The following is a 24,689-nucleotide window of genomic DNA, read 5'->3' as shown; positions in this document are numbered from 1 at the left end:
ATGGGGCTGAATAGCTTGTTTCAGTATCTATTTTTTGCAAAATTTTGATTAAGGTCCTCGTACAACAATTACAGAAATTTTACCCTAAAAGAAAATTGAAATTCACTCAAAGAATGGTTGTACCCTATAACTTAGGTCCTGAAAGGGGACTGAGGCAGGGATCTAAAGCGTATTTAAAAACCACGGATGACCACACACAAAAAATCTGCTTTGGCTATTACTGCAATGACACAAGGTTGTCGACTGACCTGGGGTCTGGGAATAGCCAAATCAGCTTTCTTTTTGTTCAGCATTGATTGACGTGAGCGAAGGGTCACTTTCTGTACCATCACATTAGAGGAACAGCATCTCGTGTTTCGCATCTACCAATGTTCTGTCTAAACAAAACCTATCGATTTCAGCTTTGAAAGTTTTAATTGACTAGGTCTCAATTTATGGCAGAAGCATATTTGAATTCTACATCACTGCATGTGATGATGCAGCTCTGAAAAAATGTAAAAATATTACAACCCTATTCTCAACACCTTCCGCATAAGAAATAGTTTCTCCGGCAACTTTATGACTTCTTAAAACACCATCACTCTTTATTCTTTTTCGACAACCGATTACAAGTGTCGGTTTTGAAAACTGTCCTCATGCTTTAAACCTTTTGGCCATGATATTCTGGTGAATCTCTTTAGCCATTTACTCGAAGGTCAATCTGCAATGTGGTGCTTACATCTGACTTCAGACCCCCTGAACCTTCTCCACATTTCCTTGCTTCTCATCATTTAAATAATACTCCATTTTAAGGATCAGAGTTAATGATCTCACAATTTATCACATTGAAGTCTATCTTCCAGAATTCTTGGTGCAGTTTTGTTCATTCACTTTGCTATGCCACTAATATGTTGACAACAGCAATAAAATAAATAATGTAAAGAATCTAAACTTTAAATGTACAACCAAATACTGTATTTAGACACAAAATGTTGGATAACTCAGCGGGTCAGTCAGCATCTCTGGAAAAATTAGATTCAGGTCAGGATTCTTCTTCATACTTACTGATTGTAAGTGGGGGGGGGGGGGGGAGGGAGACTGAAAACAAATGACCAGGACAAAACAGGGTTGGCAACATTTTACCTCAAGCAGGGAGGTTCCCTGATAATCCCATTGTTGGCTAGGAACGGTGTAATCCCAAGAGGGATACATCTTTGTGAACTGTGGATCTGGTTAACTGACTTTTAGTAGAAGTAGGGGGACAAGGTGGGGGGGAGGGGGAAGAGGGACGAGTAGTGAAGAGGGATGTTTGTACAAGTCACCTAAAATTAGAGAATTCAACGTTCATACCGCTGGGTTGTAAGCTGCCCAAGCGAAACATGAGATGCTGTTCCTCTAATTTGCGTGTGACCTCACTCTGGCAATGGAGGAGGCCCAGAACGGGAAGATCAGTATGGAATGGGATGGGGAGTTAAAATGGTTCGCAACCGAGAAATCCAATAGGCCGTGGCAGACTGAGTGTAAATGTTCAGTGAAACAAGTCTCTCTACAGGAGCCCACATCGGCAACACCGGGTGTAATAGATGAAAGTTAGAGGAGGTGCATGTGAACCTCTCTCCCACCTGGAAGGACTGTCGGGGTCTGTGGATGGAGTCAAGGGAGGGGGTATAAGGACAGGTTGTTCCACCTCCTTCGGTTCCAGGGGCTTTGCAATATTTATATACTTCTATCAGGTTTCACCTCAATCTCCAACAGGCCAGAGAAAACAATCCAAATCCGTCCAACAGCTCCTATCGAATAGCCTCTAAACCAGACAGCATTCTGATAAACCTCTTCTGCACCCTCTCTAAAGCTTCTACATCTTTACTGTAATGGAGTGACCAAAACTGCATACAATGCTACAAAGGCAGCCTAACCAATGTCCTATAAAGCTGCAACATGACTTCCCAATTCTTAAACTCAATGCCCCGACCGATGAAGTCAACATACCCTACACCTTCTACAGCTGCTATCTACTTTTGTTACCACTCTGAGGGAGCTGTGGACTTGGGCCCCAAGAACCCTCTGTACATGATTGCTGTTAAGCTGCTTGTCATTAACTGGATATTTTCCCCTTACATTCTACCTCCCAAAGTACAACCCCTCATAATTCCTCGGAAAGGCCATGGATAAATGTCCTGATATTATCTAATACCTAATTACATTGAACAGCACCAGGACAAACATGAATATAATCCTCTTGACCAATATTACCATTTGCTCGAAGTTGGTTTCGTCGAGCTGGAACAGGCGGTGACTTGGTCCCAGAATGTGGATTGTGCTATGAAACAAAAATATTTTCCAAGGAAGTTTGATAAGTACAAACCAAAACACCAAAAATGTAAGGAAAATAAATAGTCTTTACAACATTAAAAAAAAGACAAAGTGCTAGTAACTTAGCAAGTCAGGCAATGTCTCTGGAGAACATTGAGAGGTGACATTTTGGGTCGGGATCCTTCTTCAGACTGATGGTGGTGATGGTGGGAGGGGGGGGGGAGAGCTGGAAAGAATAAGGAGCAATACAAACCCCAGTGAATTACAGGAGGATAAGGTAAGGAGATTTTCTTGACAGACAGATGGTTGGACAAAGGCCAGAGATGAAAAGGTGTGGGGAGGGGGTGAGAATCATGGGGGGCTGGAGTTTGAGGTTAGTTACCTAAAATTGGAGAATTCAATATTCATACCATCAGGTTATAAACTATGCAAGTGGAATACGAGGTGCTGTTCCTCCAGTTTGTATGTGGTCTCACTCTGGCAATGGAGGAGGCCAGGACAGAAAGGTCAAGTATGGGAAAGGGAAGGTGAGTTAAGGTGGTTTGCAACCAGAAGATCCAGTAGGCCTTGTGATCTGAGCATAAGTGTTCAGCGAAATGATCGCCAAGCCTTTGCTTGGTCTTGCTGATGTAAAGAGGCCACATCAGAAACACTGGATGCAGTCGACGAGGTTAAGTTAAGTTAAGTTATGGATGAAGTTAAGATGACATGAACATGAACCTGGAAGTGGTCCCTTGATGGATATGAGAGAGGACGTATAGGGGCAGGTGTTACATGTCCTGTGGTTGCAGTGAAAGGATGAGTGAACTAAGGAATTGCAGAGGGAGCAGTCTCTGCAGAAGGCAGAAAGGGGTGGGAATGGGAAAAAGACTGGTGGGAGAATCGCATTGAGGTGGCGGAAATTGTTGGATGCCAAGGCTAATGGGGATTACTTCCTCAGTTCCATCTGGGTGGCAGGAACAGGCAGAAATGATGGGTCTGCCAGGGCAGTCCTGTTTGTGCATTTTGAGAAGGAGATGGAAGCAGGCAGTACGGGGCTGGAGAACTATGTTTGGAGACTGTGGAGGGGAGATCGCCAGAAGTGATGAGATCGGTAACAATCTAGGATATGATGGTCTGATGATCGTCTCTGAGGTCATAGTCAAGCAGCAGGTATGAGGTGGTGGTCACGAGCTAGGGCCTGGCAGCATGCTAGAAGTCAGCCTGCCAGACTGGATTGAGCTCTAGGACCTGCAGATTTTTAATAATACATTAATCTCCACTGCCACAATGACATGGATGTGACTTTTCAAAACAAAATCTGTAACTGCTTTCAGAATTATAGTTATCACTTGTCCCTTTTGTCCTAGAAAATAGATGTAGCCTACACTTCCAATGCCACTTAAAAAACTTCAGGACACCTCCTGTGTCCTGGCTGCACCATAAATGTAAAAAATATTGGCAGCTGATTATACTCAAGCTCAGGATCTCTAAACTTGAGGGCAACTGGAGTCAATATGGAGCAATAGGAAGGCTAATCTTCCGAGACCAGAAGCAGATATTTAGAGTTTTCCATTTCCACCAAACATAACCTGCACGTACATCGAATTTCTCAACTCACAAATATATTCCAATTGTTTGCTTCGTTTTGGGAATTTTGGGGAGATGGAGAGATAGACTGAAAAAAATCAGATAGGAGGGAAAAATAGCCTGGGAAATGTTTTAAAATTTCTAATTGGTTTAGTCTCATTATCTTTTTGGAGAAAAGGTTCTCCATACTTCCACTACACTCTGTGCAAAGAAGTTCATTCTGAAATCAGCCATGAACAAGCCAATTCTAATTTCAAGGTTACGTCACATTTTTCTGGAATTCTGCTTCATTGTAAATAGTTTGCGCTATTCACCTATCATCATTCTATGGTAGTAATCCAGAACTAATAACCTGTAGATCCTTAATCTGGATTCCAGGTAGTTTTGCAGAAATTCTAAATACTCTTATCTGTATGGCTTGTTCCCATATAAGCAACGAAAACGTCAGGATTAATTATCTCGTTCCAGAACTCTGTTTTTTTTTTCTTCCATGAACTCAACTCAGAAAATTGAAAAAACAAATACCACATCTACGAAAGAGATCAAGCACTCTTCAAATTCTCTCAGCTTTGTAAAACGATTCTTCTGTGATAATCAATCTACTGAACTTTGGTAACTTCATGATAACTTTGGCATCAGTAAGATTTCATTTCAGGCCAACCTCATGCACTGCATATTTACACCTCTCCTCCAATTCCCACAAGAAATTACTGATATAATACTTCATAATTTCTCTTTTGTGTTATTTGTAACTCTTTTTTAAAATATATTTTCACTTAGCATTTCTGCTTCTTTTCAATCCCTACAACTCAATTCTCTGTTGTGTTCTTGGTTTTATCCACATACAACAAAATCTGGCAGGACCACACTTACTTCAAAGTCATCCTCAAGAGCAACTTTTTTTCCACTCTTTATACTTATCCCACTCCCCTACTAAACCTGCATTATATCTCTGCAGTTTAAAAAAAAAGCTTGTCCTTCTTGTCATTAAACTATTAACCTAATTCTAAATTCTAAATATGCATTCCACTCCAAAATTCATGTCCATCTCCCCTGCACTTCATTTCTGAAGCTCTTCAAATCAGGTTTCCACCCTTGCTCTAAAATAGGTCAAATCAGTGTCATAACATTTTACTTCAGTGATGCACTGTGCCTTCTCATTCTAATTTAGTTCTAAGCCTTCTCCTCGAAGCTGCAGCTTCTGAAAGTCTGCCTATCTGAGGAATTCAGAGTGTGCACAAGACAAAGCTGACCATGACACACTCCTCTGAATGACCTGCTTGGTCCAGCAGAGTACAACTAAAATTGGTTGATTATCTGAACTATTCGATCAGAACCCAAACAAATCTCGCAAAATCTTCCCATCAATATTTCAAATTTGTTCCATCCCTACCTAAATGTTAGTACAAATTTAGTCCTAAATGAGATCATTTAGATTTTACTCCAAAAGTTTTAACAATACTCAAAAATAGATTGCATTACATAAAAGCTATTTTTTTCTTTTTTCTTGAAAATCATTGGGAAGACTACTATCCCAATACATAGAGCAAGCATCAAACTGAAATTTATGCCTCTCCTTTTCATAGAAACATAGACATAGAAAATAGGTGCAGGAGTAGGCCATTTGGCCTTCGAGCCAGCACCACCATTCAATATGATCATGGTTGATTATCCAAAATCAGTACCCTGTTCCGGCTTTTTCCCCCCATATCCCTTGATTCCCTTCGCCCTAAGAGCCAAATCGAACTCTCTCTTGAAAAATCTAACTCTCTCCTCCTAGTTCCAAAAGTTGAACTAACAGTACTTTTTTTAAAATCCATCCTTTCTGTCAAATCTAAACTTCAATTTTTCATCATTAAGATTACAAAAGAAAAATTAAGACTTCACTTGGATCAACTTGAAAAGCAGAAATAATATTAAATGTTATTATTTTGTTTCTCATATGATTAGAAGAATAGAAGAAACTCACTATGTCTAATTCATGGGTGGAACCATTTGAAGAAGGAGGCAAATCTGCTGTTGGATCTGTAACCTGTTTGTTCTTCACAGTTGGAATTGGTGGAGAAGGTGATCTCTGAAATACAGATATTTCACTCAAATCTATTAATTTATTTTCATGAAAATATAAAACTCACACTGGTAAGCCCCTCAATACACAAATCTGTTTCAACAGTTAAAGTAAAACTCTGTATCTTTATCAGACAAAGAAACTTGCAAGCATTCATGGAGGATGCACAAACATCTCCTTGGCAATCTCTTGCCAAAAGTGCCTTATGTTCTTCACAACCCTGTGCAAGTTGTGTTGTTCAACGAACTTCCATCATTGTCACTTACACCCATTCCTTGCCCTCACTCATCAGAGGCTTAATAGTGCTGATTGTTAAGGATTGCTTCCTCAAGTGTGAGTAATAGTGCAGATATTTGGTGCTAATCTTTAGTCAGATGTCTTTCGTTTTTATTTTTGACTTTTGTAAGGTTTGATGAACGTTTTTTCTGCAAGATTTCTTAAGGCATTTATGACTACCTAATTCTGAAGAGGATACTGCTGAAACTGACCAGGCAATGGAGTGACTGCAATCTCAATTTAGATCAGTCTACTTAGGGCTGTGCAGCACACTGCCTGTGAGTGGAGATGTGTCGGACACTTTAAGTAACTTGTGGTTTGAGCTGACAGAATTATTTAAAAAACTGATTCTTCTACGAGTGAATCCTGCCAGTTGTGATGAGACTAATGTGATTAAACGTCTCACTGAAGGCAAACTTTGGGCAATTCATTATTGTTCAGATCATTTGGTGAGTTGATGCCAGAAAAAATAGCAATAGAATACGCAAAATGCACGATCATAAAAAAAAAAATTGGTAGTAAAAAAGTTAGAAAATACCAATTACTCTTCCAAAAATATGCACAAAATTGATTCATGCCATTTTAAAGCAAATTTCTCCTATATGACACAAATTATTCTGGCAATCTGCAGATGTATTATAAGCCTAAACAGACTGACAATATCTCTTATTTGACATCTGAAGTGGATTCAGGTCATTTCTAAGACAGGAGTTGAATCGTGCCATAACCAATCACTAGAACCACTTCATCACGGTACGGGCGGCACGGTAGCGCAGCGGTAGAGTTGCTGCTTTACAGCGAATGCAGCGCCGGAGACTCAGGTTCGATCCTGACTACGGGTGCTGCACTGTAAGGAGTTTGTACGTTCTCCCCGTGACCTGCGTGGGTTTTCTCTGAGATCTTCGGTTTCCTCCCACACTCCAAAGACGTACAGGTATGTAGGTTAATTGGCTGGGCAAATGTAAAAATTGTCCCTAGTGGGTGTAGGATAGTGTTAATGTACGGGGATCGCTGGGCGGCACGGACTTGGAGGGCCGAAAAGGCCTGTTTCCGGCTGTATATATATGATATGATATGATATGATCACGGTGGACGTAGGTAATACGGGACGTTAATCACTATGGCAAGATATCGTGTTCTTTTTGGGCACCGATATGCCCTTAAAAAGCAGGCAAGAACCTCAGACTGCAAAAGCGAGAGGTTGAAGATTATCTTATGTACACCAGCTAGTTGGTTACCATAGATCTTTAGCACTCAGCTAGGTACACTGTCTAGGCCAATGCTTTGCCTGGATTCACCCTCTTGAAGGATGCTCTGATATCAAACTCAGAGACCACAATCATAGAGTGGTCAAAGACTATGGGGGACTCACATAGATTTGTCATTATTCTCCCTTTCAAAAGTATGCATAAAAGGCATTGAGCTCATCAAGAAGTGATGCGATATTGCCACAATGCTACTCAGTTTTGCTTTGTGGAAGGTGATAGTATGCAAGTCCAGCACAGCTATCAAGTGTCCTTCAATTAATTATAAAGATAGGGCAATGATTATATTAACAATTAGTTCCCACTGATAACATAAAATAGTTCAAATAGACTTTTCATATTTTACATTCTAAAATTAAAACAAAATATACCTTTGCCTCTACCCTTTCACGCTGTGCCCTTTCCGCTTGCTGTTGGAATAACTCCTCCTGTTTTTCCTCCTCTTCTTTTCGTTTTTTTTCTGCTACTTTACGACGTTCTTCAGCCAATCGTATAATTTCTTCATTTTTGAGCTTTTGCTGGAAGTGGAATCAAATAAAAATATAAATATATTTTTAATTTAATGTCCGATTTCTTTCCCACCCTATTTGCACTAAACCATGAGATTTTCACATTTCATGTGCACGTCAACATCTATAAGAGCAAGCATAAAAACAAGTAGGCCACAAGGCCCTTCAAACCTACTATACCCTCACAAAGATAAACTTGGAAATCTGATTCAAGTATTCATCAGCTTCTCCACAGGATACTTGGACCACTCACTGTTGAAATCTGCACAGGAATCATTGTGATAGCATGACTTTAAACTAATAAACCAAAAATTAACTTAAAAGGCAATGCAGGGAGAAAAGATGAAATATGAAGCCAATAATATAAATGAGGATAGCAAAAGTTTCTTCAGACTAGCCAGTATATCCAGTTCTTTGCGTCTTCATTTTTTTAACAAAATATTTTCAAATGTCCTTTGAAAGCCCATATAAATCATAACAAATGTAACAATTTCATCTATTAGCTTGGTTATCTTTCCAAATAGATCTGACTTTACAAATCCATGTTGGTTCTCAATTCATATTTGTCTAAATGCTCAGTCACTCTTTCCCTAATAGCAGATTATTGTGCAAGAGAAAAGATGTTAAAGCCACAGAGAGTATGCAGAATAGATTCACCAGGTTAATGCTCGGAATGAGAAACCCTCCTTATGATAGAATACTTGTGATACCAAGTCTACTTCAATGGAGTGAACATTTTTGAGATTTTTTTTGTAAGCTAGGAGTTTGATAGTAACTAGCTAAAATTATCATCTTTGTTGGTAGCCTGTGATGTGAATTATTCAATTTAAAATTATCACTAAGGGAGGAAGAATAGGAAAAAAAAAATTACATAGAGAATTGCTTTGCCATTGAAAATGGTTGTCACACATCATTCTGGTTTTTAAGGATATACTGAAAGAATTTGTGAAGCAGAGGAAGGTGCAAACTATGATTAGAGAACATTGTTAGAGAACATTGTCTAAAATTACATTTTAGAATACATTAATGAAGAATCAACAGACAAATGGCTTTACATCTTATGGTACCTTCCCTTGATACTGAAAGAGTTTTTCTTGCCCACAATACTGAATACAAATTATAACTGAAATTTCCCATAGTTTTTGCTGTGGGCATTAAGACTTGCCCTCCAACATCCTGGCTGGTAAAAAAAAAGATTGCTCTACCATAAAAATTTCCATTTCGACAACGGCATTTAAATGGTAAGTATAAAAGGTGCAGATTTAAACAGTTCTAATTAAAAATGAATTTGCTTTGAAATAATTAAATGTCTCTTTTAAATAGAAGGATTCACTTTACTATATATGTTGGGCGTGCCATTTCAGAAAAGCAGCAATTGAAAAAAAATGCAAAGATTAAACATTTCAGTCAAAATTGAAAGGTTACCTCCCCTTCTTTACGTCGTTTCTTTTCCTGCTCTTCTTCAAGTTCTATTACAATTTGTATTCTCTGTTCAGCTAACCGCTTTTCTTCTCGTTGCTCTTCAAGTTTAGAGTTTTCACGTTCTTCCTGTGCTTTACGCCGCTTTTCTTCAATCTGAAACCAATTGATTTCTTTTATTTCTTGAAGGAAAATTCAGATGAAAATACTGTCCTTTCATTTTTACTAAATTTCACATCCCAACTTTGATCAGCATCAGAACTTCAGGCTAATCATTTTTTAAATACTTTAGCTTGGTTTCCATGCTGGGGTAATGTGAAATTTGAGTATATAAATTAGTATTCTAGTTCTATTTTCTAAGTTGAAAAGTGATTAATTATTTAAGCACAAATAATATTAGACTGATAGATAAACTACAGAGTTTAAAATGCACATGCAAAGCTCTAAAAAATCTTAAGTTTAACCAGAGAAAATAGTTTGGTTTACTTTAGAACAAGAGGTTTAGTTCATATCCAATCAGTTCCAGAATTTAAAACTAGGATAAAGTCTCACTTAATTTATATGAACGTCTTTACAAAATTACGAAGATTTACAGCTAATTCAGCCTTATTCAGAATTATTTGTGCTTATCTTTAAGGCTATTGGACCATGATGAAATAGCACTTCTGAATGCTTTACTCTGCACTGTGACATTTTCAGTGACTGACAGTTTAGTAAAAGTAAAGGGTGGCCATAAGCCAGCTGACAAATTGTTGCGCGAGTAGCTAAATATGTTTAAAGCATGCAAGATAATAACTGCAAAACTTGTTTTTCAGAATTGCCTTAAAAAATTCTAGGTCAAAGCATTCAGTATTTGGGCCAAAGAGCCCAAATATACTGAAGTATATTTTTATTATCTCCTAATTTTTCATCTATCAAAAGTAGTAAAACGTTCTTGGTGCCACCAGCACTGGATGCCTTGCCAACAGTTATAAGTAATGTTTCTGTGATCAAGGTGCACACTTTAAGAGCATTTGGATGTATCAATATTAATTTGGATATGAGCAATATTAATGGCACCACCTGTCAATAGTTTCATTTAATGTCACATGTACAGAGGTACAGAGAAAAGCCTTTTTGTTGCATGCCCAGTGCTATGCAGAAGTGAAACAAAATACTTGGTTCTTGGTCCTCCAAAATATTCCAAATGGAATTTAAACTGGAGGTGGCGGAGTATGGACTTAAGCAAGAAGGGCTTCTTGGAGAAGAGCTGCCTTAAATTTAGTTGCGTCTGGTTGAATACTGATGAAACAGAAGTCCTGATCTCACTTCGCAATTTGTTTTAAGATTTTTCTAAATTGTGACAATAAATTGATCTTGAAATCCCTTGAAATCTAGTAGCATTTGGTCAATGTGGTTGATTTTAGCATACTCTCAGAGCTTTCCACAAACTTGAGTTATTTACATATCAGTTGAGCTTATAGGACTTGATATTACAATCCCTACTATAATTGGCACCTTCTTGATATCTTGAATGGGGGTACGGGTAAATACTTAATTGGGGTCATCAGGTGGGCACCCTCCTTTCTTGGTGTTTCGTTGATAGGCCCACACCTCCAGAGGGCTCAACGGCGACACAGGTGCGCTCCCCTCCGTTTTTACCCCTCTTGCTGGAGTCATTCCTCTTCAGCCACAGCCAGTTGCTGCTTCGCTCGGCAGCCTCTGACAGTGACCTGACGGCTTGCCGGAAGGCCTGTCTTCGAACTCCCATTCCCTTCAGGAGTCTGGTTGTTGTCAGAGCTTTCCACAGACTTGAGTTATTTATATATGAAAATTTATGAATTTTTAAAACTCATTACTAAAACATGATTAGCAAATTATAACTTGCTCTATCTCTTATGCAACTTCCTGAGCAACAAGATTACTAGAGAATGTTACACATCACATGTCTATCAAAGGGATCAATTCTTGATTCCCTTTTGAGTCTTGACAAAATTTTGAAATGACAATTCATATAGGAAGACATATTTATATGCCATCATTCATGACTACAGCAAGCCCAAGGCACATTGATTCCGAAGAAGTACTTTTGAAATATTATCTAATTTCCGATACCAAAAATATGACATCCAATTTGTGCACAAATGGGATCATAACTAGAGTACCTTTTATGGATACTGAATGAAGATACATATTGGTCAGGTAAGTGCCGTTTCATCATGGTGGCGGAGTATGGACTTAAGCAAGAAGGGCTTCTTGGAGAAGAGCTGCCTTAAATTTAGTTGCGTGTGGTTGAATACTGATGAAACAGAAGTCCTGATCTCACTTCGCAATTTGTTTTAAGATTTTCTAAATTCTATAATAATAGTTCATTAAAATATTCCACTATGCAGCATTTGAAAGAAAATATTTAACAAATGGCCAGAGATTAATGCCTTCTATGATGGAAAGGAAAGTTATCAGACTATCAACCTCAACCAATCAGAATTAGGAGAAACAAACTCAGGGATTTTCAGAGGAATGAGATAGGAAAGGGAGAGCTAGGCAATTTAATTTCTAGGCCACAAGACTTTGGTAGTGCAACTTGACTTTGTAGTACAAACATTTTAATCCAACAGCAATCCAATTGATCTGCAGCACAGCTGACTATATTTTCATTCTCCCAGATAAAGTAGAGCAACTGTAAATTCAAAGAATGAAAACAAAGAGAAAGGAATAAATGAGTTCAACAAAAAAGTGAATATTTTCAACTGGATTTACTTGTGAGCGTAGATATTCTTTATATTTTTCCTGATCAGGAACTTTTCTTTCCGATTGTTGATCGATGATCGGATTTCCTTGAGAAAATTGTGATGCATTTGCAAATGTAAAACCTACTAAAAAATAAAAAATAAATAAATAGCATCTCCAAACAGTCACAACTTAAAACAAATAGTTTGCATGGGTTAACTTTATTCAATGTGTGTGAAGAAAATCAACAGGAGACCACACACCAGTTTTATTAGTGGGTTAACAGTGGAGAGAATTGGCAGCTTTAAATTCCTGGGTATTAACATCTCAGAAGATCTGTCCTGGGACCAGCAGATGTGTGTGATCTACTTACTTTGAAGTTTAAAGAGATTGGGCATGACACCAAATACTCTGCAGATGTATTGTAGGTAGTATTCCGACAGGTTACATCATGGCCTGGCTCAGCAATTGCAAAGCACTGGAACACAAGAGGTTGCAGGGAGCGGTGGACTCTGCCCAGTTCATGTCAGGCACAGCCAACCCACCATCAAAAGCATCTACCTGAGGTGCCATCCATCATAAAATATCCCCACCATCCATTCCATGCCCTCTTCTTGCTGTTACCATCAGGCAGGGAGGCACCGAAAACTTGAAGTCGCATACCATATGTCCAGGAACAGTTGACAACACATTTCTGGATGGATGCTGCCATTTTGTATAGGGCCTTGGTGAGACCACATCTGGAGTATTGTGTGCAGTTTTGGTCTCCTAATTTGAGGAAGGACGTACTTGCTATTGAGGCAGTGCAGCGTAGGTTCACGAGGTTAATCCCTGGGATAGAAGGACTGTCATATGAGGAAAGATTGGAAAGAATAGGCTTGTATTCGCTGGAGTTTAGAAGGATGAGAGGGGATCTTATAGAGATGTATAAAATCATAAAAGCACTAGACAAGCTAGATGCAGGAAAAATGTTCCCAATGTTGGGGGAGTCCAGAACCAGGGACCACAGTCTAAGAATAAAGGGGAGGCCATTTAAAACTGAGGTGAGAAGAAACTTTTTCACCCAGAGAGTTGTGAATTTGTGGAATTCTCTGCCACAGAAGGCAATGGAGGCCAATTCACTGGATGAATTTACAAGAGAGTTAGATAGAGCTCTAGGGGCTAGTGGAATCAAGGCATATGGGGAGAAGGCAGGCACATGTTACTGATTGTGGATGATCAGCAATGATCACAATGAATGGTGGTGCTGGCTCGAAGGGCCAAATGGCCTCCTCCTACACCTATTTTCTATGTTTCTATGTCTATTTTAGGTGGGGTAGCACAGATAACAAGAGTAATATTGCAGGTGCACCTCATCAATCTCAGGACAGGAATATGATTCAGGGTGATTTTGAGGGTGAGGCATGAGAGAAAAGCGAATTTCATCCATTACATTGATCTGAAAAGTCACCCCACATCGCTACCCCAAAGCAATTGGTATCAAGACACTATAACCAGCATAATGTAGAATATCTTACACATGCAATTGTTCAGTTTGTGTAAATGTTCTATGGTTTGTTTTATGTGGGGGGTGGGAAAGGGGGTCGGGGGAAACTTTTTTTCAATCTCTTACCTTGCCGGAGATGCGATTGTTTTCCGGATCATATCTCTGGTCGCTCTGCGGCCTAACATCACGGAGCAGGAGGTCTTGCCTGGGACTGACCTCGAGTCCCTGCGGGGGCATGGACTTATCATCTGAGTCTGCGATCCCTTGCCTGGGATCGACACTCCAATGCAGCCTGCGGACTTTAACATCAGGAGCTCGCAGTCTCGGGTTGAGACCGGTCGGGAGCTCGAAAAGCTGCATGAGGTTGGACTGGTCCAAACCCGGGGTAGATCGCCGGCGCGGGTGAGCTGAGATCCCCCCCCCCCCCCCCCACCCCGATGCAGGAGCTTGATCGACCCGACGAGGAAGGCTCGCCGCCGGCTATGGGAGTCAAGATCATCCCGTCAACGGAAGGTTAGAGCCCCCGACCGCTGGAGGACAAAGAAGGGAGAGATTTAATATTTTTTTTCACCTTCTATCACAGAGAGGAACGTGGAGGAGTCACTGTGGTAGATGTTCATGTTAAAATGTATTTTGTGCGTCCTGTTGCTTTCTATTGTTATGACTGTATGGCAAATGAAGTTCCTCGTATGTTGCAAAATATACTTGGCTAATAAAGTTTTATTGTGATTGTGATTATTGTGATATTCACTTTAATGCAAATTTACCTCGGGCTTTCTCTTGAGGAGTTGCAGCACCTGGTCTGGTTAAATTCTGATCAAGAGGTACCGTGACTTTGGGGTCTTGATTTCCTTGATGAGGGAAGTTCCGGTAGGCATTTTCATTCTGCTTATGCATTTTCTTCAGATCAGCTGTTTGCAATGTCATACAAGGTAAAGTAAATGCATTTCCAATTACAATGAAAACACTCCCAAAAAATATAAGACAGCTTTGGATGTTTAATTTTAAAAAAAATCAGAATCAGAGGGCATTAATGACTAAATGCCTTTCCTTCACATCTGATCAAAATACAGATATAATTGCAGAAAGAGAACCATATAGCCAAAAGAAATTAGTTTAAACCCTTGAATTGGAATAAAATATAGGAAAATAAAAATTGGTAAGAAAAATGCTGTCAGAAGTTACTGTTAATTTGAAAAACTATTATTATGTTAAGGTGGCTTATTATTGGGCAAAGTACAAATAACTTTGATCTGATTTATTGAACAGTGGTGAGCAGTATCCAAAATTGCCAAGTCCACGCGTAAACTACAGCAGCACAAATTTAAAGAAAGGGAAAAACATGAAACTCATACTTAACAAATTTCCATCTGCATCTCTTAGAGGTGCACCTCCACCTCCTCTTCCCCATGGATTGTAAATGTTCATTTCCTGCTGAACTTTTGCATCATATTTCTCTGTTTCCTCCTTTTCTTTTCTCCTCCTTTCCTCTTGTTCTTGCATCTAAAGGTATCAAGCAGTTTAGAATAATTTCCTGTAACATTTGAGAATAATTACTCAAATATACTCAGGCCACTGACGCGGTTGGTATGAAGCTTGCTCTAGCTGGAACAAATGTCTCTGTCCAGTTAAACAACTCAGACCTATCATAAATATTACCAAATGAACAATGCTCTGGAGTGTTCCCTTGAGAATAATGTCCCAGAACATATAAGGCAATGAGATGGAGATATATAGGAAACCAAGACAATAACATGACTTGAGCCCAGATGTGCTACAACAAAATATACCTTTTAACTTAACTTTTGTTAAAGTATTCTTTAACAACTCTAGCTTAGAATGTTTTTGAATGGCATATATATTACTCTGCAGGCTGCCTTTAAATTCTCTACTTACAGTGCCCTCCAAAATGTTTGGGACAAAGACCCATCATTTACTTACCTACTGGGTCCAAGAATGGACCCAGTAGGTAAGGGAATAATAGACATTGGCAGAACATTACATTGGTTTTCCTATTGGGGAAAACAACATTTTAGACTATTCATATTTACTAAATTTGATAGAAATTGGTAAACTAAAGAGCATGTAATGAGAAACTTAAAAATAGTTTCACCTGTTTTTTCAAGAAATCCTTGTAAGTTTGTGCCTTTTCCTTTAAAAAAGTTGCTTGCTGCACTGGTAACAATCCACCATCTAAATGTCTAATAGTAGTGGCATCATGAACGTTCGGTGCACTGCAAATGAAATGAAGACCTAGAGTTGGTGACCGATGTATAATGTCAAGCAAATTTAAAATTTAAGCAGTCGAGAGCATAATTCATATGCATTTTCATACTGAAAATTTCAGATTCTATGGAAGCACAATGAACAACAATTAAGCAGCTAATATTAACTTGTCGAATGTTGTCTGTGTGAAGATTCCTTGTGATTTAGTTTGGAAGGCAAGGCTTTGATTGAATTCAGCATTCTGTATAGATAAGTTCATAAAGCATTGGAGCAGAATTAGGCCAACCCATCGAGTCCACTCCACCATTCAATCATGGCTGATCTATCCTTCCCTCTCAACCCCATTCTCCTATCTTCTCTACATAACCTTTGACATCCTTACTAATCAAGAACTGATCAATCTCTATTTTAAAAATTCCCAATGACTTAGCTTGTACAGCTGCCTGTAGCAATGAATTCCACAGATTCACCACCCTCTGATTAGAAAAATTCCTCCTCATCTCCTTTGTAAAGGTACGTCCCTTTATTCAGAGGTTGTGCTCTCTGCTCCTGGACTCACCCACTAGTAGAAATATCCTCTCCACATTTTATCTATCCAGGCCTTTCGCTATTCGGTAAATTTCAATGTGATCGCCTTCATACTTCTAAACTCCAGCAATTACAGGCCCAGTGCCATCAATCGCTAATGCAGCGTAGGTTTACTAGGTTAATTCCCGGAATGGCAGGACTGTCATATGTTGAAAGACTGGAGCGACTAGGCTTGTATACACTGGAATTTAGAAGGATGAGAGGGGATCTTATCGAAACGTATAAGATTATTAAGGGGTTGGACACGTTAGAGGCAGGAAACATGTTCCCAATGTTGGGGGAGTCCAGAACCAGGGGCCACAGTTTAAGAATAAGGGGTAAGCCATTTAGAACAGAGATGAGGAAAAACTTTTTCAGTCAGAGAGTTGTGAATCTGTGGAATTCTCTGCCTCAGAGGGCAGTGGAGGCCAATTCTCTGAATACATTCAAGAGAGAGCTAGATAGAGCTCTTTAGGATAGCGGAGTCAGGGGGTATGGGGAGAAAGCAGGAACGGGGTACTGATTGAGAATGATCAGCCATGATCACATCACATTGAATGGCGGTGCTGGCTCGAAGGGCCGAATGGCCTACTCCTGCACCTATTGTCTATTGTCTATTGTCGTTAACCCAATCATCCCCAGGATCATTCTCGTATACCTCCTCTGGACCCTCTCCAACACCAGCACATCCCTCCACAGATATGGGGCCCAAAACTGATCACAATAATCCAAATGTAGTGACAACGGTGCAGGCAACATTCTACAAGTTAATATTAGCTGGTTAATTGTTGTTCATAGAGAATCTGAAACTTTCAGTATGAAAATGGATATAAATTATTCTTTCGGTTGTTTAAATAATGAGATATAAAGCATTAATAGAAAAAATATGGAGGGTGAAGGAGGTTAAAGGTGATAAGCTAGAAAGAAAACTCACATAGGACATAAATAATACAGAACAACATTGCAATGAAGAAAATGCATAAAAGCCAAACAGTGGTTAAAATGATAGAAGAGTTAATTTTCCAGCTGAACAAAAAGATGCATTACCACATAGTAATGATGAGCGGAGACTTCAGTTAACATAATAAAATCAGAGAAAGGATAGAGAAGGTTGTCTTAATGTGGCTGATATGCTTGGCGTGGTTAGGTTAGATGGAGAGAAGATAGGGAAGGTCTGGTTGGAGCTGAGACAATCTGGGGATGCAGTTATGCACGGAAAGGTGATCATGGAGGTGTCACATTTGCCTGATGGTGGTCAGAATAGGTTAGGCACTTTAAATAATTTTAAGAATGGCCTCAGCCCATCAGTTTACTGCTTTGAATGTGTTGCAATTTTACAGAAGTAACATCAAAATAAGTATTGCATGCCATTTGCCATCAATGTGCATGCCCTGCAATCTCTGAATAAACATGTGTGAATTGAAGACTTGTGACATTTCAGGAATCAATTTCCCTTTATCGTCTTTTAAAAGTGATGTTATACTTAGATTTTATTAAGATAAGTGAAGTCTCCCCCTCATCATTATTTAATTGCAATTTTTGTAATGTTACTGATAACTCGGATCAAACAAAGATGAGTACTCCTAATTTATTTTTATCCTTTCTTGGAATAGCTGAGACATCCTGGAGTCCATCCTAGAAAGTGTAAACTGCAAGTGTAAACTATGACAATGGTTCACAGAAGTGCCATCATTGACAGAGAAGCATCTCTGACACTGGTCATGATCATTATTTTTCTATCATCTCCTAAAAATAGAGAAATGCAACATTTAACCTATTTTGATAACTACCAATAATGTTCAAATTATACATTAGGAGACATGCAGAAACATGTGATAATCAGGGTTTTGTTTGACGTAAAGATAATCTATAATATGGTAAATTATAAGATAGTAATCGATGCATGTTGTGTACTCCATAAATCTAGGAGTTAAAAACACAACTGCACTATCTGCTAAAACTGAAGTTGAACATACAGCAAATAATAAAAGCTAAAACTTACAAAGATTGGTCTACAGGGGAAATATGTGGATAACTTTGCATGGGTACGTTGGCCAGCCCACTGGAAGGATAGGATACAGGCTGTGCGCCAATGACTCCTGGGCCATCTACATTGTAAAGTACAAAGCATTCAGTGTTGTAGTTGGAAGAAAATAAAACACAGAATCAATGAGTATCAACCATCTGCTCATCTTAAACATGCATCAGATAAATCACATTTCCAAGCTGCCAATTATCAGCAGTTCATTTGCAAGGTAGCACAACGTGACAATCCCATAATCCAGGTCATGCCCTCTTCTCACTGCTACCATCGCCTCGGATATACAGGAGCCTGAAGTCCAATACTACTCGGTTCAGGAACAGCTATATTCGTCTATCAGTTTCCTTGAGCCAACCTGCATAATCCTAATCCTTCCTTGATAACAGATCCACCTCTTGTACTACCATGGATTTATTTTACTAATTGTGTTTTTCACTAATATATTTTTTTGCAGCCTTCATTCTTTTAGAAATTGTGTAATTTATGTATAATTTATGTGTAATTTATTATTGTGCATTTTTCTAAATCTATGGGCCTGTGATGCTGCTGCAAGCTAGACTTTTCATTGTCTCTGTGCCCCACTGTGCTTGAACATATGACACTAAACTTGATTTACATAGAATGTAAATGATAAAGAATAATTCTTCACTTCCTCTCCTTTGAAGTGAATATAGGTACACAGGTTCAGTGAACAGTGTTGTTGATTCAGTGGACCAATTCAAAAATCAGTGCAAAGTGTGGTCAGAATGTCAGGGTGATCAGCTGTGTGAATGTGATAGCAAAAATCTCTCGTGGAATATAGAATATAGAAAAGTACAGCACAAGAACAATGTCTGTGCCGAACATGACGTCAAGACCAACTCTTGTGAAGTTTGAACCAAAATATTTTTTACAATTTCATATAAATATCCGTCAGAATAAATTGATTTCTAAAAAAAACACTACACGAAAAAGAAAATCTAAAACCCTTTGGTCACATTTGCTGTCCAATACTTACAGTGAGCCAAGTGTGGATCCAAAGGATTTCTAGCCCCATAAAAATAATAAGCATTGTCATAAGGTGTCTGGTAATGTTCCATCAAGAGTGGTGGTGGAGGAGGAGGAGGGATTGCAGTAAGCCTACAATTAGAAAATAAATTGCATCAAAATTAGGATATGTTTAATCAGAATTGTGTTCATTCGAACTGGTTGTCTCATGAATACTACATTTTTGGGACAATTTTTCCCAATCTTGTTCATAGTAATGGCACCGTAACAGCATTTTGCAATGTATCACTCAAATATAACATAATATTATGCAAGTTTTAATCATCATTATCATTATAATTATACTTTAGTTGCCAAGTATGTTTTGCAACATATGAGAAATTTCATTTGCCATACAGTCATACCAATAAAAAGCAACAGAACACACAAAATACATTTTTACATGAACATCCACCACAGTGACTCCTCCACATTCCTCACTGTGATGGAAGGTGAAAAAAGTTCAATCTCTTATAATGAACCATGGGGGTGGGGGGGAGATTGCCTGCTATAACCGGGTACGATATTATTATTGTATGTAGTTGAAACAAAGAACTGCAGATGATTAATACACAAAAAGACACAAAGTGCTGGAGTAACTCAGCAAGTCAGGTAGCATCTCTGGGAAACATGGTTAGGTAACGTTGGGACCCTTCTTCAGACTGATTGTCTGCTAAGTTACTCCAGCACTTTGTCTCTTTTCACCTTAAAAACGATACCGCCGGTCTGCACCAACGAGCCCTTCTTCACCGGTTGAACCAGTTGTTATTACAGCTGACATTGTAGCCAACAACAGTTTTCTTAAGGCAGGGCCTCGTATAGATTCTTTCAATAGAGAAGACTATGTGATGAATTGGGCTATTTCTGAGACAGAAGTTAATTTGTGCCATAACCAAACTCTCAAAGGATTTAATTGACATAAATGCTACAGGACAATAGTCCGAGGCAGGTCTTTGTTCTCTTCTAAGGCACCAGTACAATAGATACCCTTTTGAAATAGATGGAACCCCAGGACACAGAAGCGACAAGGTGAATACATTCGGCCAATTAAGTCATGGCTGATCTATCTTTCCCACTCAACCACATTCTCCTGCCTTCTCCCCATAACCCCTGACACCCGTACTAATCAAGAATCAATCTCTGCCTTAAAAATATCAATTGACTTGGCTTCCACTGTCGTATGTGGCAATGCATTCCACAGATTCATCACCTCCCGACTAAAGAAATTCCTCCTCATCTCCTTTCTAAAGGTACATCCTTTTATTCGGAGGGTATGGCCACTGGTCGTAAACTCTCCCACTAATGGAAACATCCTCTCCACATCCACTCTATCCAGGCCTTTCACTATTCGGTAGTTTCAATGAAGTCCCTCCTCATCCTTCTAAACTCCAACTAGTACAGGCCCAATGCCATCAAACGCTCATCATTTGTTAACCCAATCATTCCTGGGATTATTTATGTAACCCTCCTCTGGACCCCAACACCAGCACATCCTTCCTCAGATATGGGGCCCAAAACTGCTCACAATACTCTAAATGTGGTCTGACCAGTGCCTTATAAAACCTCAGCATTACATCCCTGTTTTTATATTCTATAGGCACTATCGTAGTGGACCGAGACCATTTTTGCAGGGCACCAGTGTTGAGAATTATTGTGGCGGATTCACCCTCTTGAAGGATGCTTTGACGACAGCCTCAGTGAATGAGATCACAGGATTGTCAGAGGCTGCAGGGTCTCATTTAGTTGTGCCATTGTTCTCCCTTTTAAAACATGCATAAAAGACATTGAGCTCATCCCAAAGTTATGCGTCGTTGCCACTTATGCTACCCAGTTTTGCCTTGTGGGAGAAGATAGTGTGCAAGCCTGCATCAGCTAGAAAGTATCTGCAACTCCAGTTTAGCCCAAAATTGTCTCTTCATATTTTTGCTTGTGTTCAGGTCATAGCGGACGGACTTCATGCATGGTACTGAATCTCTTAGGATTCCTTTACCTTATCCACCAAAGCTATCTTGTATTCTCTTTTTGCTATCTAATATCATCTTTTTCCCTTCCTGATATCCCTTGAAGTTTATTCCTATACACTTTTGCTTCTTCAATAGCATTTACAAAGTCACAACATTTATCAGCTGAACGCCAAGGGGACCAGGTAAATGAATACTGTAATTTTTCACCCAATTTACACAATATCCTAAATATATTGTTGAGGTCAAATTTCTGTAACTCCAACAACGTAAGCACAGTCTGAAGAAGGGTCTCGACCCGAAACGTCACCCATTCCTTCTCTCCTGAGATGCTGCCTGACCTGCTGAGTTACTCCAGCATTTTGTGAATAAACACCTTCGATTTGTACCAGAATCTGCAGTTGTTTTCTTATACTAAGCACATCTTTGTATCAACGACTGCAGCAATTCAAAAATGCGCTCACCACTACCATCACCATAGCAATTAAGGGCGTTGTTCACCCAAATTGCAACTCAACATTTTAATGCAAATTAACATTTTCCCACTTTTTTACTAATAGATTACAACAATGTTTAAAACCATAGCTCAAATTTAACTGTCATATTGTTTTTTTACCTTGGAGCCATCATATTCCGAAGGGGATTCCACATTGCACCGGTCTGATTCCGATCATCAATTACAGGAGTCTGGAAAGCCACCCTGGGACGTTCAGGTGGCTGTCTCTCTGCAGATCCATCATCACTTGAATATTTTGCAAAATGGACTCCACCTCTCTGGTCAAGGGCATCGTGCCTGCGGGAATTGTGTTGGTGCATAACAGCACCAAACTGCCGTATTCGATCTGGCTATTTATTGAAATCAAAAGTCACCAAATACAACTATCAAAGTGCATTTACTTTCACAGAAAACATTCATATCATTTTATTTTATTTCTTCCTAATTTGAATTGCTGTGAAGAAAAAAACTACTGATGCAACTAATCATCATGTAACTATAGTAAGAATAAATTCCCATTCTTTCTCCTGTTTGAGATAAACATGCATCTCTAATGGAATAATGTTTGACTCTGGGTAACAAAACAAACCTAGGTTCACAATGTACGCTGCAGAAAAGCAGTTTGCAAGGAGGTCATATCCCATATTTGAGGTGCAGATTGATTAAAAAAAGAAGTTAAATTCTTACTTCCTTCTCTGGGTCCACAGCTCCTGAAGCAGCAACGTTAAGCTCAAGTTCCTTCTCCCTATGGAGTAAAAGCAACATTATTACAGCAGATAAGATTTTTTTCTCAAATTTCCCACACTGAATTCTTTCCCCGAAGGGCTACCACACAGGATTAGCAGCAACCCTCGTTTTTTAATTTTAGAGATACAGCGTGGAAACAGGCCCTTCAGCCCATCGAGTCTGCGCCAACCAGCGATTCCCACACACTAACGTTATCCTACACACCACTAGGGACAATTTACAATTTTTTACCAAAGCCAATTAACCTACAAACCTGTGCATCTTTGGAGTGTGGGAGGAAACCGGGGGAAATCCCATGTGGTCACAGAGAGAACATACGATCTCTGTACAAGCAGCACCCATAGATAGGATTGAACCCGGGTCTTTGGTGCTATAAGGCAGTAACACTACTCTGTGCCACTGTGCCGCCCCAAGTGAGATACAAAATTATTGATTTATCTAACCACAGTATTTAACAAAATTAACAGTAGATCAACAGTTTGCTTAAAAATGCCAAACCTGATCTATATAACTGTCATTACATTTAGTAGTCCCAAGTGAAGGCAAAAATCCTGAAGGTCCACTCAGTGGATTGCCAGTGAAGGGTCAAGGGCACTTTGCAGTTGACTTCTCTGGAATCCAGTGGTGGAGCATAAATCTCCATTGATTTTTCAGGTTTTAGGCTGGGATATCTGTCCGCTGAACCTGTAATAAGTTAATAAGTGACAGGAGCGGAATTAGGCCGTTCGGCCCATCAAATCCACCCGCCATTCAATCATGGCTGATCTATCTCTCCCTCTTAACCCCATTGTCCTGTCTTCTCCACATAACCCTTGACACCCATACTAAACAAGAATCTATCTATCTCTGCCTTAAAGTATCTATTGTCTTGGCCTCTACAGCTTGTGGCATGGATTCCACAGATTCACCACCCTCTGACTAAAGAAATTCCTCCTCATCTCCTTCCTAAAGGAACGTCCTTTAATTCTGAGGCTATGACCTCCAGTCTCGTAGAATATCAATGAACCAACTAATTTTCAAACAGATACTAAAGAGGACATTTTGCGCTTGATTGATTTAAACGTTTGTAATTTTTCTTTGTAGTTTCCTAATGTTTTTAAGAACTTTAACAATTCAATAATTTTACATTTTACTCTTTCATTTCAATCGCCTTAATAGCTTTGATAACCAATATGACTGGAGTGCGATTTAATTTTCTCTCAAATCAGTTCTCAGTTTCGATTGCATAAATGCAATGTTGGAATTTTGCCAATCTAAAACAGTGAAATTAATATAGAACACATTACTAGCTTTGCCGTAGTATTGAACATTTTAACTAATTATGCAATTCATAATATATCAGCCAACATTTGTAAACTAAGTTCAACCATGATTAGGTTCAAAGAACAAAAAGAAAATACTGCAAAAAAGTCTGTGAATTTAAAGTAGAGTACAATTTCAGTTACAGTACAAATAACCTTAATGTATTGAAATAAATTTTATAATGCAATCTACACCAAATACTAGATATATACCGTTTCTTGCTTTTCTGCCTTTCTGATATTTGTTCCAACAATTCCTGTCTGTATTTTTCCCTTCTTCTTCTTTGAGCACTCTCACTCTCATTGTTACCTAAAGTTTATGACAAGCAATTATAAATTTGAACAATTCATCATAAATATCAGTGAGATAAAAGATTCCCTAAATATTTAATTCCATGACTATGAGATGTAAACTAATTTAAAATCTTTTGGCAAATAATGAAGATGGCTCAAATATCTATAGTGACTTGTATTCAGCAATTTTTTTAACTTTTAAATCAAATAGTTGATAAAAGAGGAAATCTGCTATTTGCTTAATGCACATCTAGTGCACATCATGCATGCTTGCCACATATTGAACACAAAAGTGAAAATGAAAGTTTTGTCTGCACAATAAGAAACTTCATGAGAAATTCTACATGCAGCAGTCGATGTTCTGCTAAATTATAGAATTTTTAGGCCTATCAGCATAGGATAGCTGCAAGAAGTTGCAATAAAAGCTAATAAATGAG

General features: G+C 38.9%; 1 protein-coding gene across 7 annotated transcripts in view; it reads right to left on the bottom strand.

The window, feature by feature from the left end:
* Window positions 1–24,689, bottom strand: part of cspp1a (centrosome and spindle pole associated protein 1a) — a 67,838-nt gene that overhangs the window by 23,003 nt on the left and 20,146 nt on the right. For 5 of the 7 annotated variants that reach the window (XM_078398703.1, XM_078398704.1, XM_078398702.1 and 2 more), the window contains exons 11-23: window positions 24,172–24,268; window positions 22,598–22,655; window positions 22,031–22,260; window positions 19,425–19,546; window positions 18,389–18,494; window positions 15,707–15,827; window positions 14,949–15,096; window positions 14,361–14,504; window positions 12,138–12,253; window positions 9,405–9,554; window positions 7,842–7,988; window positions 5,831–5,935; window positions 2,233–2,299 (exon numbers count right to left, since the gene is read on the bottom strand). In XM_078398703.1, the coding sequence (XP_078254829.1) occupies window positions 2,233–2,299; window positions 5,831–5,935; window positions 7,842–7,988; window positions 9,405–9,554; window positions 12,138–12,253; window positions 14,361–14,504; window positions 14,949–15,096; window positions 15,707–15,827; window positions 18,389–18,494; window positions 19,425–19,546; window positions 22,031–22,260; window positions 22,598–22,655; window positions 24,172–24,268 (1,611 nt within the window). The remainder of the gene's footprint in view (window positions 1–2,232; window positions 2,300–5,830; window positions 5,936–7,841; window positions 7,989–9,404; window positions 9,555–12,137; window positions 12,254–14,360; window positions 14,505–14,948; window positions 15,097–15,706; window positions 15,828–18,388; window positions 18,495–19,424; window positions 19,547–22,030; window positions 22,261–22,597; window positions 22,656–24,171; window positions 24,269–24,689) is intronic. The other 2 variants (XM_078398700.1, XM_078398705.1) reach the window with 2 other exon arrangements.

The sequence above is a fragment of the Rhinoraja longicauda genome, chromosome 4 (assembly GCF_053455715.1).
Source record: "Rhinoraja longicauda isolate Sanriku21f chromosome 4, sRhiLon1.1, whole genome shotgun sequence".
NCBI lineage: Eukaryota > Metazoa > Chordata > Chondrichthyes > Rajiformes > Arhynchobatidae > Rhinoraja > Rhinoraja longicauda.
This window is presented reverse-complemented; position numbering and strand designations above follow the sequence as displayed.